The sequence below is a fragment of the Oenanthe melanoleuca genome, chromosome 9, assembly GCF_029582105.1.
Source record: "Oenanthe melanoleuca isolate GR-GAL-2019-014 chromosome 9, OMel1.0, whole genome shotgun sequence".
NCBI lineage: Eukaryota > Metazoa > Chordata > Aves > Passeriformes > Muscicapidae > Oenanthe > Oenanthe melanoleuca.
The window spans coordinates 16,961,618-16,983,438 of record NC_079343.1 but is presented as its reverse complement, the minus strand read 5'-3'; the positions used below and the strand labels follow the sequence as shown (position 1 = coordinate 16,983,438).

Genomic DNA, 21,821 nt, shown 5'->3' with positions numbered 1-21,821 from the left:
ACAAACTGGTTCTTCACATGTGTTACTACTTCTGGTGACCCTTACAACCTCTCCTCATACTTACCAACTTATATAAATATTTACATGTTACTTACATGCAAAAAAACCTACTACACACCTTTGATTGCAGGTGGGACTGACTTAGTTGTGCAGAAGGTAGAGATTTCTGAGAAAGGTCCCTCCCCAGCATCATTGACTGCCTGTATTCTGAAGGAGTAGCAGGTGGATTCTGTCAGCCTCTGGATTTTGTACGTGTGACTTGGTCCCCTATAAATTGGGATAAACCTGAAACAACAAAAACAAGACTATGTAGTTATACTGGAGTGGCACTGACTTTTTTGGCTATTACACCCATCAGCTCAAAGTATCCTTCTGAAAACTGGCACAACATGCTCTGCAGGGCTGTTAAATGCACATATAAAAATGTCACATTAATAATACACTGATGATGAAGAGGAGGTCAGGGAAAGCAGAAGTTCATTGTCCCTTTTGAAACTACTATTACCTTGCAAAATGATTACATGAATTATCAGGAAGAACATGTGTCAATGGTTCCCTACTGCCATGGATTCAGCCTGTGTCCTGCTCCAATACACCATTTGGCTGCTGGTTTACATGTATGATGGAAACACAATTAATATGTTGACTCTTGTATGCATTGGGACTTCATTTGCACTTTAAGACACAAAGACTGTGTCTTGCAGTCATCTGTCTCATCTCCCAAAACATTTCCACTGACAAGACTAAACAAGAGCACACACAAACTTGTCCAACAATGTAACACTGAACAAAATCAATGTCACTTAAAAAAAAAAAGTATACAGCTACTAAAGAGAATCTGACTTCTATTTTCTATTGCTCAGCTCAGATAAATGCTTTACACTTAACAGCTGTAAGTCAGCCAGCAATTTCTGTCTAAGCCCCTGACCCCCAGGAGCTGAGCAGGGTGGGGATGAAAGCAAATAAAGAGGAAGCACCCAGACTGTGCATCCATCCACTTGGCCTCCACCAGGGAACAACGTTTTGCACACAATAGTCCTGGCCTTGGAGAACAGAAAATTTGCTGTGTAGGATCACATACTGTTTTTTGATTATTTAGTACCCTTATTCAAGTATCTCAACCATTTCAGGTGGTTTTAAATCACCAGGAAGCCAAGAGATATTTTTCTTTGACCTCCATATCTAGGTGCTAACTTCATCCTTTGGATTTGGATGAGATACAGAGTACAACCAATTTGAGCATTTCAAAGAAACTGGGTCTGTCATTAGCTCTCAGGGACAGAAATCAATCTGTATTACATTATGATTGCAATCCACATAAGTACAAACAGAGATCAAGAATCATCTGCAATAAAAGGGAATATTCAGGTAATTCAAATTGCTGGAAATGTACTCTGAGGACTAATGTGACTTACTATTCCCACTGAGTTTTAGTGAGAACCACACTTTGATAGCAAACTAAAGATCTGTGCCCACAAGTTTTTAAGGGGAGAGCTTAGAGCCAATTTCCAAAGATGGTTTTTTTAACCTTATGCTTCCCCAGTTTGAGAACTCCCTGCTATCCCACATTTCTGAGGCTCACATAAGCAGCCACAGCATGTTTCAAGGTTGACACAAACCTGTGCTCATGGAATAGAACTTCCTGAGATTCACCATGTGATGAACAAAGAACACATACTCAGGACAGCATTAAGACAAGATACTCTCCCTCTGCACTTGTTGCAGCTCAATCAGGCAGCTGGCTCAGAAACCACTGCAGAACTCACAGGAGGGCAGAGATTTGTCTCTGACCCTGATCCCAGGGCAACAGAAAGCAGAAAAGATCCAATGCCTATTTTAGACTAACAACCTCTCTGCAATCATTTGTGGAGTTAGGAGAGCAAGGGAGGATAAATATATCTTCCCAGCTAATAGCAAGCACACCCTCACTCCAAGTTAAGGTACATTTCCAGTCATTCACATGGCCAACACCAATGACTCAAATGACATTTTCACCTTTTGGATATGACTAAGGTCACTAACACTTGCTAACACTGAGGAAGTGGTCTGGAAAAACATTTGAGCTCCTTCTGTTATCTGGACACTGGACTAATACTCCCAGTTCAGTTAATACCAATACTCCATCCAGTTTCCATCTCCACTCATTTCTACTTCTCTGTCTTAAAAAACACTTGTAAGGAAAGCAAGAACTGTGACAGAGAAGCTTGCAGATTCCTGTGTGCAGCCACATCTGGGGGCAAGGAACAGGCAGGAGGACAACACTGAGCACAGCTTAAATGGGAATTAACTGCATTTGGATGGAAGATGTGGGAGCAATCAGGGAGAGCACCCAATGGCCTCTTGAAATTATACAGTCAGGAATGAGGCAGCTACAACACCTTGTCAACAACCAACAGTAGATATAAATAAGTGAACTTAAAGCTAAAACCAGAAGAGAACAAACACAGCTGAGAGCAGCAAACCAATATTCTTAGAGCCCTACATGTGTTTATGTTCCCTGTGCAGCATCAGAGCCACTTTCCCAGAGTGGCAGCACTGAACAGTGTTTATGGGCCTTCCAGTGATGCTCACTGAGCATACTGTGTCCAAGCTGCTGCTGGGCAGAGCTGCAACAGGGAGCCAAGCTCAGCCTCTGCTTCACCAATTTCAGCAAAGTGAAGCTGGAACCTAAAAATGTGCTCTTGGAAAACTGGCCAATGTGATCCTGCTGCACTAAGCTCAGCCTCCATTATACTTCAGAGATTAAATATTAAGAGTCATTACTCTAATCAAGGCACTGTTTTTCTTATAAGGTTGTTACAGATGTGCAGAAAATAGTTTTTATTACAGTGACAATCCTGGGTCTAGATGCTGCTGTTATTTATGATCTGCTGTCTGGAATACTGAATATTGAGTTACCCATGAAGTCTGAAGTACCTGCAGATGTGCACAGACCAAAATAAAGGAGAAAATTCTATTTCTTACCAAAGCAGGGATTTTTTGAATATACTTATGGGGTAGCATCTTACTCTGTATCTTGCCAGCTTCCTAACAGCTGAAAGACCTCATGTCACACATTTAACAGGGTTTTCACTTTGTCTAAATAATGACACCCATACAGTTAACTCACACCTACTACAAATGTTGGTGTATTCCTGCTTCCACTAAGAAAGATGAAATGTATTAACAACTTGGAAACAGTTCTCCCTCTTCTTTTTAATTTGTAAAGCCCCCAGTATCTGCTCAGAATGCTGCTAATATAAATATCACTATTATTAATAGTAATACTCACCTACAGAACGAACCAATATAAACACAGGTTAGCTTGAAAACTTTCCTGAACATTAACCTTCTATCTAGCCAGGCTTGCAGTGGAAACTGTAGCATGCCATCTGTCTTGGTGCTCATGCTTAATTGCCTTTTATCACTGTTTTACACAATATGAAAATGATTTTTTCCTGCAGGTTTTTGCAAGGATATGTTAACTTATCTGATTTTGTATTTTAATAGAATTTCACAAGCCAGTAGGACTGACACATAACAGTAATTGCTGTTAAAATGGGTGTAAATTGTCTTGATCAAATCAGGAGTGTAAACAATTTTTTAATTAGACTGCTTGAAATTTGCAACAACCAGGGAATGATTATGCAAAAGTCATCAGCCAAGGGCAGCATGTTCAGCAACTCTGTGTTTCTACCTCCAAGTTAAAGCAGAGCAAACACCCATGGTTGAGGCTCAGCCACTCCCTGCCACCACCAACTGAAGACAACAGAAGTGTGGGACAATTGTCAATGATGCTTACATTATATTTTTAAAGAATATGTTTAGGATGTTTCTTAGTCAATTTTACCAATGACTCTCCCTTAAAATGTAATTACATGTGTTAAGTATTGACTGTGAATCTGTACATACACAAAAATCACACAATTTACCTCAGCTGCAACATACAGTCATCTAAAATAAACCCAAGCAACTGATAAATGACCCACTACTAATTTATTTGCTAATTCTCCTTTTCAGACTGGATATTGTGAGCATTTTAAGACACTAAGACGTGTAATTAGTAGTGGGAACAACTAAAGATTAATTACCAGTACAGCAGGAAAAAAAGAAAAACCATTAATTAGGTTCTTTTGCTCCACAGAGGAAAAAACCCATAATATTCTGGAAAGTAGTGCAATTTGATTAACAGAAATTTCTTGACATCACCACAATTAGAAAATGAAGTCACAACTGATAGTTTATTTTAAAAAAGAAAGGAATTTCATAGTCTTTACATAAAGGTCACTTACTCTCAGCTAACATTTCTATGTACTGAGCTTTCCAGAAAGAGATTTTTCTTCATTTCCACTCAGTGCTACCCATAATTGAAAGGACAAGTGATGCTAATTTCATCTTCCTAAATGTCACACCCTGAAGAGCTAATGGGAGCTAACACAGGTACATCTCTGATGTGCACACCTCTTCAAGCCCTTACACTAATCAGTGCCAGAAGATTTCCAAGTATTTTGTTTCACAGGTCTTGCAATCAATGAAACATTTGGTTTCCAACAACTGGCCTGTTACACCTCATTACAGAAAAGAAAAGTTGAAAACAATCCTTAATGACCAGGACACTCTGGAGAGCACTGGCTATCATTACATAAAACCAGAGTTGAGTCTTTACCAAAGGCCATTAAAGCTATTGGGTCAGGATGGGATTTACTGGATATTTCCTTTTTGAAAAAGAACTTACTCATCTTTACATTTTTGCTTGTGAAAATGCTTCAACAGCATTTAAAAGGTAACTTCTATTTTAAACCAAAGAAGGGACAATTGTGATACTGAATTGAGGGATTTCAATATAAAGCTGTTATCAGAAATTTCAGATGTCTCAGGGAATACAGTAATAGAGTAATACATTACAGACTAATGTCCTCTGGAAGACCAGGGATAGGACAGAGTCACTTTTCAGTTATCCATGTTTTAAACCACAACCTCTTTCCCTGAATCAAGTATTCTCTCTTCTCCCAACAGAGGAGACACCATGGCACCTTCTTGTAACTCTTTCAAACCATAAAATTCTCCAAAAACATCCTTCCAGATAATTTATTCCATGTCATTTTTTTCACCAGAGACTGGCTTTCTAAAGGGGTGGTCAGTCCCAGACCCAGTGTTTGAGAGGCATTTGGACAATGCCCTTAACAACACCTTTTCACTTGGCCAGCACTGACACTGCCTGGCTGCAGGTCCCTTCCAGCTAAAATATTCTATTTAATTACTCCTTCACGTGTGCACAGTTTGCCAGTGATGTTCAGAGAGCTGCATTCCAGTATTCCAGCTCTGGTTCATGTCAGGAATTATCTGGGTTAAACCCAACCACCAAAGGGAGCCACTTCATGGAATGGCTCAGTTCAAGCAGGGGGAGACAGCACAGTGCAGAGGAGCAGCTTCTCTGCATCTCTGGGAGCTCATGTGGACTCCAAGTCAAATTCACAGCTAAGAAGATCCAGCAGAGTATCAAGGTCAAATTCTCCCAATTAAAAGCTCATAAGAGACCATTTGCAGTGGGAAAAGCTTGTGCAAAAGCAAAGGCTCATGCTAAAGCTCTGTGCCAAAGCAAAGAAAAAAAAACATTCCTTGCCTGCTGTGAGGTAACGTTTTATTCTTACAAGGAAACTTACTATTTTCCCCAGTATAAAGACAGGTTAAAAACAATTTACAGTTATTCACCATCCTACCTGCAGTGCTACATGAAAGCAAAGCAAAGCAGCCTGCTGGATGTGTCTTTGGAGCTGACTGAATCCCAGGGTGCTGCACTGATGGGCTCCTGCCAAGCATCACTGCACTCTGAGGGAACTGTTTTTACCTGTCAGACTTTCAAATGGGTATTTGTATTCATTGGACACCTCTCAGGATTAATACAGGGGAGCATGTACCCTCTCTGCATCAGTACAGTTGAGATACTGAGAGGTATTTAAGGCATTATTCATGGTGGGTTTATTACTTAAAATTAGAACTTTTGGGCCAGATCTTCAGCTGGCATAAACTCAGCATAGCTCTATTTAAATTAAAGGAATTGTGGTAATTTACATCAAATTATGATCTGTGCTGAAGCTCTCTAAGGATTATCTACTCGATAAGTCCCTTATTGTAGCTAATTGAAGTAGCTGAGAGTGTTTCTTAGTAAATTATGAACCATCTATGATATATATTCATTGAAGAGCTCAGACTGTTAGGCATTACTTGCATATTGTCTTTCTTGCTTTCCCTTTTTTAATTGAATATATCTCATCTCAACTTTGGAGCTACATTAGCAAATCTTCCCATACAAAGCTCACATGGGAAGATAGTTTTTGCTTAGCACTGACTGTTTGATCTAAACACAGATTTTTTTGTTTGTTTCTTGCACACCTTATTTCAAAATTATTGTGGAGCTACCAAACTGATGCCAAGCTCATATTTTCTAATGCTGTAAAACATTACAGCTATAAAATCAAGACCACCATGCTGCCCAAAAAACATTGTTCTGCACAGTTTTACTTTACCTAGACCTCTGATTTGTAACCCTTGGCTTTACAAATACACACAGCAAGCTAGGAGTTTCACATATTCCAAAAGATAAAGCACTGAAACTTGAAACTTGATTTTAAAATGACTGGCAGAGAGGTGAGGGTTTTGCTGAAATTTCACCAGAACATGACTGATTTCTGTTAGACCTGGCAGTGTCAGGTTAAGGGCTGGACTCAACAATTTAGAGGTGTTTGCAGCCTTAGTGATGCCATGATGCTGTATCACTTACAGCTTTGCTGCATAACTTGCTCAGACTACAGGCACAGAATGCCAATTAAAACAGTATTTTGTACATAATGGTAGACACAAAGCAATCAGGAAAACAGAATTTTTCCTTTGCTCACAACTATGTTACGATGAACCAGAACTCCTTTTTATTAGCACAAGGAAAAGATTCCTGTCTCTTACCTTTTATTTCTGTCTTCTATCTGCAAGATATAGACCATGTCATCAGCAGAGTGAAGCTTGGAGCTGCTGTCTCCCCACTTCAGCTTCAGGCTCTGAGGTCCTGCTGCAGCACACTCCAGCCGTGGAGGTAAGGGTGGTAATGGCCTGGTTTTTGCTTTAATAAAGTGGCTAAAAGGTCCAGCTCCAATTTCATTGACAGCCTGGATCCTGATCCTAAAACAACAGCAAGAAGATGAATGTTAGATGAAGTGATTTCATGAGGTTTTTGATATAAACATGTCCCAAGGGACAAGCGAGCCTTCTGGGGCTGGCTGCTCCATCCCAGCCAGAGTGCCCCACCACAGCTCCCAGGCTTTCTGTGCCAAACTGGAAGGTTCTGTTAACACAACAGGGATCATCCTGCTTAGACTGTAGGAGCTGCAGTGAAGATGTTGGAAAAGCAGCAAGGCAGAGGGGAAGGTTTGGGTCTCGGGTCCCTTCAGCCACAGGGACAGGGGACAGCAGCACAGGACAAGCACAGCCTGCAAAACGTGAAGTGCCCAACCATAAATAAAAACCAAAAGTATGCTATGGTTATCTAACAATGATCATGGACTAATTTGGGTGAAACCATTCAGGAAAAGCACCCCATCCCAGCAAACACCCTGAAGACCCAGAGCAGTGCTCTCCCAGTGTCTCACACAGCACACTATTTAATCACAGGAAACTCTGCTGGGAGGAACTAATGGAGAAGGTTAAATCCACACACCTCCTACACTTTGCCACAAACTGCAGAAATGCTAACTGCCAATGAACTCTCCATTAGATCAAATAAATGCTGGACCCAAGTCACTCTCCCAAGATGCACAAAAGCCTTTGAGCTATTTGAGGGCATCAAGAAGAAAAGCAGACCTCCTGCCTGGTCACAGCAGCTTGAATTTGGAAATGTTCTTGAGACTGAGCCAGTCTTCTAAATTCTATTTCTTTCTTAAGATAGTGACTTCTACTTTGTTAATTTTCTCTTACCTGTCTGCAATATCACAGTTTTTAGATATATGCATGCACTGAAACCTGACTTGTCTTGATTTTGTCAGGTATTTGCACAAGGTAAAAATGTGTCTCTTCGTTCATTTTTTTTCTCACTTTCCTCTGCTGCACAGAGTTCTTGCTCCCCCCTTCTGACACATACAAATATGCACACACACTCCCCTTCTGACTCTGGAGCACAGCAACACTGATAGAAACTCTTAAGCCTTAAAATAGAGACAGACATCTTTACAAATGAGTGCTGACACTGGGAAAGCAGGAATTGATTTATTTGACTCTGATGTGGCCACTCTTTTCTGCTGATTGCACCACCATAAAGTTCTGTAAATTGCCACTATCATTTCCAGGGCCTGAGCTTCATCAGACACACACAAACAACTAATTTTGTGTTTCCTGTGCACATGGCAGCACAATCCAAACCCAGGTGTCATCCTCCTCTGAACCCCAGTAGTGTCTGCTCAATGGGTATCAGCCTTGGGAAGCCCAAAGGGAAGGGGAGAAGGAAGAAGGGAAACAGAAAAGGAAGAAAAGACCACGTGGAGAAGGAGAGAGAGCAGATGATGGTGGGAGAGGACCCTGAACTGCACCATCTCTGCTCCAGCTCAGGTGGTTTTTAGTGTCCCTGCCCCAGCCTGTGACACTGAGCTTTTCCAGCTGGTGGCACAGACAGGGTGGGCAAGAGAACATCCACAATTAAGTGAAAACCAATAACTGTTTACAGAACTGCAACTGGGAAAAATCAACTCTTTACTTTCATGTAAAAGTATAGTACAGACAAGGAGAAATATTTGCAGTAAAAGCACTTCCTGAATTCCTTTCAACTTTTTCACTAATGGTTTCTAAGTGAAAATACCCCAAACATCCTCTTGGACAGAAAGATGGTTTAACAATCTGCCAAGCACAATTTGACAACAAGTTTTTTTGAAATGTAAAGACTGTATTTAAGAATAGTGCCTAATTCTATAGATCCTGGACCAATAATATTTGCATTCATTCTCACATTTTCCCACTAAAACTTTTAAACATTTAGAAAGAAAAACCATAAATCAGACTAGGCAAATTTAGAAACCATGAAATGATCTTTAACAGACCATTCTCTCTTAAAAGATTCTTGACCCAGGGAAATAAACACACTAAACAGGATGCTATTTTCAGATTGGTCACAAAATCCTTCATATAGTATTCCAACAAACTGGAAAATCAACTTTTGAATTAATTTTAGAGTCTGACATGAGAAGACTTTGATTCCCTTGTTCCCATAAGAGGAATGCCACCAGTTGCAATGCATGTGCCTGTGGAAACCTGTGGGAGTTAAAATGCCATGGGCTTGCAAAGGGGAGGGGAAGCAGCATCCTCCACCATCAGCAGCAGCCTGGACATGATGAACAGCAATCACACACTGCCCCACAAACCTCCACTCAAGACTCTGGAAGAAGACTTAGCTTTTCACTCTGAAATATATTTTGTTTCATAGCCTGTTTAAACTTTGCTAATTTGAGCATCCACATGAATTTTTCTTTCCATCTTGGATGACCTTTTAGTTGATACAGTTTAAAAATCAAAAATATTTATAGAATTTTTATTCCTAAACCAAATCAGGTGTTGCTATTAAAATTTAATAATGCTACTATATATTTCTGCACATTGTGTAACTTCAGAGGAGAAGAAGCCTTCTTAAAAATTGGAAGTTGTTTTGCAGTGAAGTATCTCAACAGCAGAACACAATTATCTATGGAATGTGTTAAGTGAAGCTTGGGAACAGAGTGTAATAGAAAATTGGTGTTTCTGTGACTGTTGAATTTTTATTTATTGTGGAATATTTATTAACTCACTCCTAGTTACATCAGTTCACAGAAAACCAGGCCAAGTGTATTACCCTATAATCTGAGTTTCCAGAGCTTCGTGGCTGTGTCAATAAAGCAGAGAGACTGCAGGACTCAGACATATTTCTGCAGCTGCTCAGCAGCCAGGATGTTTACACAGTGCTCTGGGGAGGCATCTGCTCTCTGCAGCAGCAGAGCTGGGCTGTGTGTGAGCTGGAATCCTGACTCAGCCCTGCCATGGCCACTTGCACTGTGACAGCTCCTCCTGCCTCAAATGCATTTTGGGATGGAAATCCTTCTCATGGCATGGTTGGATTTGCTGCTAAGACACAAAACACCCAACTTGTCAGCCTGAAGCCCATCTCTGCAGAGAGCTGGAGTTGCTCCCTGTGCTCTTGGGCTGCTCCTGTTATGGTCACTCCCACAGAGAAGCTGGAAGCACAGCAGTGCCAGACCCAAGCTAACAGCTCCAAGAGGGTGGACCCACAAGGACAGGCATTCACACCCTATCCAAAACAACTTAAAATTCCAATTTTTGACTTGCTGGATTCATAGCAACCAAGATTTGCTTTCAATTTTGTTTTCCCACAACCAAAAACATTGACAGTGGAATTCCAACTCAACTGAAACATATAAACTTTTTGCTGATCTACTTCAAATTCTGCTGAAACTTTGGCAAGGGAGTTCAGAGCCTCAAACCCAGTAGTACTTGGCTTGTTTAGGAAAAATATGCTCACTGTTTTTAAACACAGCATGGAATAAACACTTGAGAAGGAGAAGAGTAAGTTGTGTTAAACAAAACTGACACAAAAAGAAGGCTGATGAGTGGAGAAATGAAGAGAATGAGACCAGTGGTGTTCTGAGACATTCTTCTGATTCAGCCAGGAGGGCAGAAAATGCACCAATGTTTAGCACACAGCCTGATAATCCTGTTCCTTAAGGATTTGTTTATCTGGACAGACATTCCCTGATCAAAGACAGGTGTCAAGACATGCTTGAAGAAGAAATAGCAGTGAAGAAGTTAATGATCAAAACACTTTGATAAATCTATTTTTGATTAGCAAAATAATGCTTCAAACTATTGATGAGGTGCATCTGCAATCCAGCTGCAATCACTTGTCTTCCCTTACAGGAATGAGATGCAAGATTTGGGGTTTCTTTCTCTGATCTTATTTAACAAAAGAGCTTTTCTACATTATTACTTCTGATGAGCCATCCACTGGTCTGTGCTCTTCAAGCGGTTTTTTTTGGTAGGAACTTAGTCTTATAATAATATTTAGAACAGTTAATGCTTGTGGCTTTGGCTGTTTCATTTGGACCAGAGACAGGACGAATCCTAGACTAAAACTATGTAATTTAATATGGTGCTTCTTACAAAATAATGAAATAAGAATGCAAAAAAAAAAAAAATCATTCCAATTTTCATTTTTAAACCTTGAAGACATTTCCCTTAAGGAAGCTGCAGACAATCAAGAACCAGCTAAAAAAGACTGAAGTAAGACTTTGGTGAAGAATTTAAATGGCACATTCTGTCTTGAGTGAGTTGCTCAAAGTTCCCTTTTCAGCTTTTTTGAGTCTTGCTTGAACAAACATTTGAGGAGAAACCAGGGAATACAAGATTGCCCAAAGATGATGCATTTCCACAGCTGACCAACCCACAGACACACTCTTTAACTTTATATGAATGATCTGTGAGCAAGCAATGTACTCCTCACTTTAAATAACTTCTAGTGTATGTATTTGTATCCTTGCTACAACAAGTCTTCTTTCCTTGGGTACATGATAAAATTTGAATTATAAACTTATCATTTACAAGACCTGTAGGATTGTGACCTTGAATATGAAGTTAAAAAAAAAAAAAAGAAAAATGTTACAGCAAGTTTGTGACATCTCTAAGTTTACAACTCTGTGACAAAATTTCAGTCTTTATTAGAACAGTACTTAAAATATAATTTCTTTTGTCACATATTCTATTGTATTGCTGTTCATTGCCTGCATGGAACCATTTTTCTTTCTTAATTAGCAATTAGGGAGAAAACATATACGTCTGAACATTAAACTAATAAAATTTTGGCAATGCCACTTATCAATTTAGACTCTGAAGCAATATAAATTTGTTTTAAATTCAGATCATCTTTTCATTAATCTCCATATACCAGAGACAAAAAATAGCTGCAGCTACACAAATAAAAGTTTGTTGTGTGAAAATTGCTAACTCTACTCAGAGATCTATAGCTTTATTTAATCCCTTGGAACAGTACTTCTATGTAGCTGAAAAAATATTAGCTGTAATGTTAATTTTAATTATTTCTTATTTTTAAAATTTATTATTACCAGTGTGAGCTTAGCTTAGCAGAGCAACTCAAAAAGGAGAGGTCAGAGATAACGCAAGGAGAGGAGAAGAGAGGACAAAAAGGCGGGAGAAAATAATGCTTGAACACGGACTACCACAATCCATCCCACCAAGGAATGCCTGCAGATGCCTGTGCTCCTGGGCTGGGTCTCTGGTTGCTGGTTTGCATTTTCAGGCACTCCCCATGCCACGAGCACCCCCAGTGTGAGGCTGAGCTGCGGGAGGGCCCCGGCACTCACCGGTACGAGGTCTCGGGCAGCAAGCCCTCGAGGACGTGGCGCGTCACGCTGCCCACGGCCACGCTGAGCTCGCCCAGCTCGATGTTGTAGGACGTGATCTCAGCCCCGTTATTGCTCGGCTCTTCCCAGCTCAGGACAAGGCACACGGAGGGTGAGGGCTGGCAGGCGCCCACGGGCTCGTCCTCCAGCACGCACAGGCTGGGGACGGCGTCAGGCACGGAGGCAGGGGTTCTGCAGGTCACCAGCTCGCTGTAGGGCCCAGCTCCAGCCTGGTTAATGGCCTGGGTGTGAAAACAAAACACATTCACCAGTGTTCTCCACATGTGTATCGAGTTCAGAATGATGAACTGTGCAGCCTGGAAGAGCTGCACGAATTAATTCTTCAGAGGGTATGCACTGCTGGCTTCCTCTCTAGAGCATGACTCACACCTCTGCTATCCTAGGGAATTAGTTCCTTTGTCACTTAGGAACGTCTCAAAAATACTGCAGAATATTTCTCTTTTCCCTAACAGATATTTAATAACTTTTTTATCAGTGGCAAACTTTGGTTAGTAAGGAAAACATCAGTCATGCTGCCAGTGACAGGTGACATCAGCAAACTGGCTACCCAAAATTACTGAGCCACCCAATATAAAGTCCCCCCTATGCAGGGTGGCCCAAGAGATGCTTCATGCAAGCAAAAATATCCCTAAAGATAAGGGATATTTGGCTTGTTAAAAACTACCCTGGTTCCTAATTTGGAAAATGGATAACTAATTTCATGCTAAAAAGCTTCTGATATAAAAATATAGAACCTCAGCAGAGCATTAAGCCTATGACTCAACATTTCCCCAGAATCACAGAATCATTAAAGTTGGAAAAGTCATAATTCACTACCAAACCACAACCAAAGCACACAGGCTCAGTATCTCCCACAAAACAGCACAGTAACAATTTATCAAGCTTCTCAACCTAAATCCTAGATCCTGAATCCCAATGGAAACCAAGTTTCAAAACCTGGCCCCTTTCTGCTCAATAATTAGAGGCTGTTGTCTTTGCAAACCCAACATTGCACAGTTGTACAGGCCTGGGGTTTTATCATCTGATGCTCAGCCAGTGGCAAAAGCTGTACCCATTGCACTGGAATTGCCTAGGGAGTGACTGATGTTACCTCCTCAGGATTATTATAAACTCAATCACAGAACCATGTAGGCTGGAAGGGACTGTGGGACTCATCTTGTCCAAATTGCTGCTCCAGCCAGGGTCAGACAATGCACGCCAGGCTGCTCAGGCTTCTCAGGCTTTTTTCCAATTGGGTCTTGAAAAATTCCAGGTATGTAGATTGCACACCCCTCTGGACCACTATTAGATCCTTAATTGCCTGCACAGTGATTTTTTTTTAAAATTAAATATTTCATCTGAACATCCCTATTTCAGCCTGGAGCAACACTGGACGCAGCATTCCAGGTTGTCAGGGATGGCATGCAATGGGCAATCCCACCTTCCCTGGACCTGCTTGCTGGGCTCCTCCTGACACAGCCCAGCTTCCTGCCAGCACACAAGGCGTGGGGAGAGCTTACAGAACATGCTACAGCAGAAACTACAGGAGTCCAGAAGGCACAGACCTCCAGAAACAGCTTTGATGCTGCCCAGAACCCTTTACATTTGAAAAAGTTAGCCTAGAGTCTCCCATCAGGTTACAATTAATTAAAAAATCCAGGCTTACAATGCTGCCAGCAAGACTCTGATGGCAATGACATGACACATCAAACAATTGTTTGATTCCTAACCTATGCTTAACTGCAGTGAATAACTTATTTCTGTTCTGCATAATGCAAACACAAAGCCATGTTCTGTTTTTTCCAGGAGACGTTTTGTTCAACTGGAGAAAGAGATAATAAAGTTACATTTGTCAGCCTTTAAAAAGCCCTTCAAAACAAATCCTGCTTGGGGGAAATCTTCTATTTAGTGCAGTGCTCCTGGAGCTGTTAGAAGTGAGCCCTGCTTTGTGCTCTGCCAATGATAAGATTTGTCTTGCCTCTGAACCTGTGTTTGGCCATTTGTATCTTGCTCCAAGCAATTGATTGTCAGTGGTGTTTTTTAACTGCTTTATTGGACAATCTCATCACCATAACAAATGGGGCTTTGCTGCCTTGCTGCTCTCCCCTGCCACCTCCAAATAACACAATATTTTCTCTTTGCAGAAGCCACTACTGTTTTCAGGAATATTCATTACAGGAAAAAAGTTGAGCAACAGTAAAGATAATTGTCTGCCCTGCAGTTAGATATGTCTGATTCCTCTTTGTTACTGAGTTACTGTAGACTGAGATAGCAATACTGTGTGTTTATTAGAAGGTTGAAAAAATGTGGTTAGGAGGATCTTTATTTTTAGAAAGAATTTTTCTGTTAAAGTTGATAACAGATAAAATAAGCTAAAATTTCTGACACTATTTAACTTCTTTTGTCTGTTATCTAGTTTGTAGTCAGATTTTTGTGTAACTGTTTGAAGATTACAGTCTATCTTTTAAGATATTCTTTTCCACATATTACAGAGGATCAGATCCAGAGGATGAAGCTCTCCAGACAGCAATACCTGAGTCACTGATAGACTTCAATAAAATGTCTTCTTGCTGTTGTGCCTTTCCTGTAACTTCTGCCTATGGATTAAATTATACTGGCTGCATTAAAAACTGAGTAGACTTGTGCAACATTTTTGTGGCAGGTAGTTTGAAATAAGCACCCACTGGAAATCAAAGATGCCATACAGCTGCCTGTTTCCATTTTTAACACAAAATTTTCCTTGGGCTCCCCACAGCAGTGGTGTCAGAGTCTCCTCCCTGCCCAGCAGATGCTGAATGCTCTCCCTCTTCCCTCCCAGAAACAAGAGGCACTTTCTGGCTCACACCTCCCAGCCACTCACACATTCCCTCATTCTCCTTCCCCCACAGAGCCAGAGCAAGGTACAGACCAGCTCTGGCCAAGACACAAAATACATTTGAGTGCCCTTGGAGCTGTGGGGCCTGAGCTCTTGGGCTGCTGGCCAGCTCCTCCAAACCTTCTTCCCAAAAAAATGAAAAAAATTCAATATCCTGTTTAAAAAAAAAAACTGAAAGAAGGAAACACTCAACAGAAGCATGTTGTCCCTGATCAAAGAGATTACCCTGGGTGGTCCACATGTTACCAGCTGGGTGGGTATTTGGGTTGGATTAGTGTTGGTTCTGTCTTCACATGCAAATATATCTTGTGCAAGAGTATCTTAGGTAAAATATTTCTATTTCACTCCCAATTGCTTTACCTTCCATTTATTTATCAGAAGACAAAGGATGAAAAGTACTAGTTTTTTACTTCCATACAAATGTAGAAAACATATTTTAATTGCTACTTTTTATTGAAAATAATAGGACAAAGAAAAAGAAATCATGTAGAGACTCTACATGAGATTTCAATCTCACAAATCTAAGAGACAGAATGGCAAAGATGGGAACTCACTTTCTGGCAGGTACCATCCCCTGTACACACAGGAATTTATTCTGCTTTGCCTTACTTGATAAATTAAACAGATGCTGGAATTCATTATTTAAGCCAGGGAAATCTTCAATATCCAGTTGGGAGGCAGATATTATTTGCCTCTCCTTACAGTGAAGACTTATTTAAAAATTTATTTTCTAAACCATTACCATTTTGCTTTGGTGTCAGAGGGCAAGGTGCCTGTTACAAGCATTAGTCACCAAAAGTAACAAAACAAAAGAGCAATTTCTAAGTAGCACATCAGTCTGTATTGCTTAAAATAAATGTGAATTCCTCCTGCCTTGCAGAGCACATGACTTGAGAGGGGAATAATGATAAAAATAAGAGCATCAGTGGAAGGAAACTCAGTTTGGATCTCAGAGGGCAATGCATGCAGCCCTGCCTTACCTGTAGCCTGCAGCAGTAATGTGCTGCTGCCAACAAGTCACTGACTTCAAAGCAGGTTTCTGTGCCACTATATGCAAGCTGTAGAGATTCCTCCTCTTCTCCCCACTCTAATCTGTATTCAGAGATGTCAGTACCAGAACATTCAGGACTCTGCAACACAAATATTTATGTGGTTCAGTTCAGAAATGAGCACTTTGGATCGCTGTGTTTCACTGGGGGAGGAATAAAGTACATGGAAAAAAAACCCAACAATCACCCTTATTTTTAAATTAATACACCATTACTGCTGCAAATAGAAATGTACTGAGTTAATGTTCCCTGAGAGGTTACTGAAACAGGACAATTCTGCACAAAAATTACCTGATTGAAATTCAGAGAAATGAGAGCACGCAGCTACTTTGCTTTCCATCAGGACACTCAGGAATAAATTGTCTCTCCACTGGCTTGGCAGAAGCTCAACCGTGGAGAACATAAAAAAGCATCAGTCCAGTGCAGCCTAGCTGAGAGATCAAAACACAGCTCTGGAAGCCCTGGCCTTGGAGCCTGAAGTGACTGCTGTGCTGAGAAAAAGCAAGGGAGGAGCTGGCCTGAGGTTCTCTGTGGAAGTCACCCACCAATCCCAGAATGGGACCTGGGAGTGTGGATCCATTCACATCCACAGTGACATTCCCTTGGGATCACAGAATTACCAAATGGTTTGGGTTGAATGGGACCTTGAAGATCACCTTGTTCCACTCCCTGCCATGGACAGGATACCTTCATCACACCAGGCTGCTCCAAGCCCCATCCAACCCTTGAACACTTCCAGGGATGGAGCAGCTTCTCTGGGCAAACTGTTTTAGTGTCTCACCTCATTCACAACACAGATTTTCTTCCCAATATCTAATCAAAACCTGTCCCCTTCCACATATCCCCAGCAATCCCTTTATTTAGGGAAACACAAATTCAATGCCTGAACGTGCTGGAGGTGAGCTAATACAGGTAAAACAGCACAGTTCCCAAACCAGAATAATTAGTGTTTTTAACAGAACTCCTAGAGCTGTACTGTGACCTGAAGCAGCTCAGGGAAGCACTGCTCTGCCTGAACTGTGGCCTGCAAGGACTTTGTGATTTTGACAGGCAAGATGTAATTTCCAGTGCAAGGATCCAGAGCCTTGCTGCACAACCCTGCAAAGGCACAGGGGCTCCTCTGGCTCTGCCTCAGAGCTTCCAGCTGTTTGAGTAGGAACATTCAGAGCTCCTAAGGCAGATTTCAGAACAATGTGTAAAAAAAAGCATCATAATAGGCACCACAGTGTGCTCTCTAGCCACACTCCACAGTGCTTCACTGTTTTTCCTTCTTATTCAGATCAGCCAAAAAATGACACTCTTTAACAAAAGATAACCACTGCAAACCACAGCTTCATTTTTAGCTAGAATAAACAAATATATCCTTCAAATAAATAGAGAACCTACCAGAACCACTGCTTCATGGCTGGGGAGAGCAAATCCCTGACCATTAAAAGGTAACATTTGAAAGTTCAATGAGATTTCTAGTTGCAAAAAATATTAATAGCCCCAAACTGCACCAAATACACCTGTTTGTTATAAAATTAAATGCAGATAATGATTGTATCTAGATATGTTGTTAGCACAATTTATTTGAGCATCTTGTGAATGTCAGTGACTTCTTTCTCAACAGGTGCATTGTTTTGGGGAGGAGCCCAATATAAGCAGGGCTGGAATGAATGCTAGATTTTCACTGAAGTCTGTGGCAGAACCACATCACAATATTATTTATTTTTATACCATTATTTATGATAACATCCTTTCTTTTCTGCCTTAATTAGATAACATTTTTTTCTTTAATGGCATCAATCATTCCCATAGCACTTCAGCTAAAAAGTATCTTGAGCCCAATCCTAAGATGCTGGAGAATGAAGGAGGAATGCACACAAACTAAAATAGAAATAAATATTTGGGGAAGAGACAAACAATTTTTGAGGGGCAAAAAGCCCTACATTGTAAGTTTTATAGAGAGTTAATTTCATATCAGAGACTCCAGTTTCAGCCAAAATCAAATATTTGTCTTCATAATTCCAACTGAGAACATGCTGATGCACTAAAAGCTTGCAGAGAGCATTTCTATCATCAGATGCTTGGAAGACTCATGACCAACATTGTGTAATTGGTCAGAACAAAGGAGAGAAGATGATTTTCTACAATAAAATAGTTTCTACACAGGGTTTCCTTACACAAAAAGATAGCTCCAGACCAGTAAACTGCTCTCAAGCTCGCTTTTGAGTTCTGTGGTGAGCATTCTGGTTCTGGGTAAGCAATGTGGAATCAAACCAGCAGGTACCTGACTTACTGACTCACCTCCCAGCTGACCAGGACTCGTGTGTCAGACAGGAAGGACAGGGAAGGTGCTCTGCACTGGCCTGGGGGTCCTGCTGCTGTCGTCACCTCTGTCGCCTCCGAATACGGCCCGTACTGGAGGGGAAAAAGGTGTTGCTATCATTATTATTATACAGGTGTACACCCATCTCAAAGCCCTCAAGGGCTTTCCAAGAGCAGCACATGAATTTTTTCAGAGCATTAAACTTTCTCAAAGACAGACTGGGCTTGCAGTACCTGGCACCAAACACCAGAGCTCAGGAGGAGCCCACACAAATGACTCAGAGCTGAAGTGTGAGGTGGGCTCAGGAACAAGCAGAGAGCATTGTACATCCTTTGTGCATCCTCCTGTGTGGCTCATGAAAGCAGAAACCACCTCCAATTTGCCCAAAAGTGAGAATGAGCACACAGTAACTGAGGAACAGTTTGTGTCCCTCTGCCTTACCTTAGCACTGTGTGTTCACATATCATAACCAGCTTCTCATGGATACAAAGAGGAGCACAGCAAGAGCAAAGCACATCTTGGAGTCCACTTCCAGCTTCTTTTACATAAAATGCCTGCCACAAGTAACTTGTAAAAGGACAGGATGTGCTGGAGCCCCAGCCTGGTACAACGTGCAGGGACACGCTGTGGATGCTCCGCTCCACGGGCAGCTCAGCTCAGACAAACTCTGAGCCCGTGGCAGGAGAATCATTTAAATGCAGATTAGCAAAAAAAAAAAAAAGCCAATTTTCAGCAGTCTGGGAGCCTGGCTTCAGCCAGCAGTGTGAGGACAGGAGATAGCACTGAAACAGCTTTTCTGAGGCCTCCTGAGTGGAAGAGTGAAGTTTGCTCAGTACATCCCCAAGTTAATTAGAAATCGTTCTCCAGAACAAAGGAGCTTCACTTGGAAGCAATTAGAGGAAAAACACTGATAGTTACTTATTTTGTAATGAAATATTAGTGAGATGAAGAAAATGAGCCACTACAAAATGGCCAAATGACACAGAAATTATGAACCCCAGAAAACTTCTCATCAGATGTGTCAATATCTGCAATCAAAGACAGACCAACACGGATTGCTTTGTCTTACAAAGAATGTACATGTCAAAAAATGGCATTTATTGACTTCTGCTGTTTTTGAGGAAGAATAAAGTAAAAGTAAAGGACATCCTCCCCTATTTTGCATCTGGTAGAAAAACCCAGCCAAACCAGAATCAGACCCCTCATTTAGATCCTCATTTTTTCCGAGGGTGGAACCAGAAACACTTTGCAACTGTTCTGCCATAAAAAAAGGATTAAAAAAAAAAAAAGAAAAAAAGCAAGGCATCATAGCTCCCAGGTAGACAATGGCTTTCACTCCAGAAAGGAAATCTAATCTTTCCATGTGCATTTAATTAATTTTTCACAAAAACAAAACAGTGGGTATTTTTATGACAAAACAGTTTAACAGTCTTGCCGATTTTTCTAATATCCAAGTTAAATTTTAACAGAACTTATCCCTGTAGGTGAGCAACTTTAAACCTTTGTGTTATGTTTGTCATCAAGATTTCCTGGGGAGAAACACATCAATGCATGTAGTTTAGCTGGGACTTTATGTAATACCACTAGAATGACACAAAGGCAAACATAATCAACCCAAACCTCAATGAAAAACAAAAAGATCTTTCTGCAGATCTCCATGGACATCAGAGAGAATTTCGAACGTATTTGGGAAGGAACTTCTTCCAAGGAAATAACTTAATAAAAAAAATCTCATCAAATCTATGAAGCACATATTTTTTTTTTTGAAATTGAAACAAAGAAATCACCAGGAATGTGAGTTTTCCTCAAAACATACCACCTGGGTGAAACTGCAGTTCTTGTTTTTACACACTTTAGACTTAAAACAAAAAGAAGGAAATGCAACAGAATGAGGATTAAGCACCCTTCATGCAAGCAGCTATGACTTTTAGCAGGGATTCTGCACATTTGGGAGCAGCTGATTCTCAAATCGCATCAATACCCGAAATCTCCTTTTAAAAGAGACCCAGGTCTAAAACTGCCAGCTCTTCCTCTGAAGCTCCTCTGGAGCATTTATCCCATGGCTCTGCTTTGGCCCACGTGGCCCTGCCCCTCCTGGCAAGCAGCAGAGGCAGCAGCCCAGCCCCAGGAGGGGGTGCACGTACCCCGCCGTCGTTCAGGGCGCGCACTCGGAAGCCGTAGGTGGCCCCGGGCAGGAGGCTGCCCACGGTGCACTCCAGCTCAGGCCCGTGGTACACCTCAGAAACCACTTCTTCAGGGGCTGTCATCTCCACACTGTACTCAGAAACGGGGCAGCCACTTTCTGACTGAGGGACATCTAAAAGAGATAGTGCAAATTTATTAGCATCGTTAGGGGGTGTGACAGGAAGAGCCATTTTTTACTTCATATACCATAAAAATGTCTATTTCTGTGTCTGTGTATAGATACACATGTTGCATTTGAGCTACAGGAGAGCAGCATAGTTCTTCGTGTAAAGGAGAAACAAAAGAAGAATTTTTAATTTAAAGAAACACTACACATATAGAGTAGTTCGTGCAATACAGAACAGGAAAGATTCATTGGTTGAAGAAGGCAACACCTCTTCGAAAACATGCTTTTTGTTAAATATCATGTCTTCACATCTTCAGCAGGTGTTTAATCATTGTTATAATTCCTTGTCCTTGAGCAGCCTGAGAAAAGGCTGCTTTCTTGGCTCCCAGGTGTATCCTAACATACACACACACCTCTCTATTCTGTTGTAGGCACCTTTTTTTTTGCCCATTAAAACAATGTATTTGATAATACCTGCATATTATGTTACAAGCCAGTACCACAGAACCAAATTGCCTGGGGATCAGAAAAACAGCAGCCACCAAAATGCTTCCAGCATTTGGGTGAATTTTTATACTGGTGTTGAAATATATTTGACAGTTAGAAATTTTACTTATCCAGAATTTGGCTTAACAAATGATGCTACAAAAATACTTGGATGCTGCAAAATTATCACTGTAAAGAAAGCATTCTGTTGGAAACTGGCATGTGCCTTTTATTCTGAAAAATGTGAATTTTTTGACAATTTAGCACCATGACTGTAGTCCAACATCTTTGCAAAACAGGGGTCCAGATTACATGTGTTATACTGTGGATCAGGATTTAAATGCCACTCAAACCCTCCAGTATGTTCCAA

At 41.0% G+C, this 21,821-nt stretch overlaps 1 protein-coding gene across 1 annotated transcript in view; it reads right to left on the bottom strand.

The window, feature by feature from the left end:
• Window positions 1–21,821, bottom strand: part of FNDC3B (fibronectin type III domain containing 3B) — a 180,136-nt gene that overhangs the window by 14,187 nt on the left and 144,128 nt on the right. The window contains exons 19-24 of the mRNA XM_056498953.1: window positions 20,799–20,971; window positions 18,633–18,746; window positions 16,275–16,424; window positions 12,381–12,661; window positions 6,940–7,152; window positions 119–285 (exon numbers count right to left, since the gene is read on the bottom strand). Coding sequence (XP_056354928.1) covers window positions 119–285; window positions 6,940–7,152; window positions 12,381–12,661; window positions 16,275–16,424; window positions 18,633–18,746; window positions 20,799–20,971 — 1,098 coding nt within the window. The remainder of the gene's footprint in view (window positions 1–118; window positions 286–6,939; window positions 7,153–12,380; window positions 12,662–16,274; window positions 16,425–18,632; window positions 18,747–20,798; window positions 20,972–21,821) is intronic.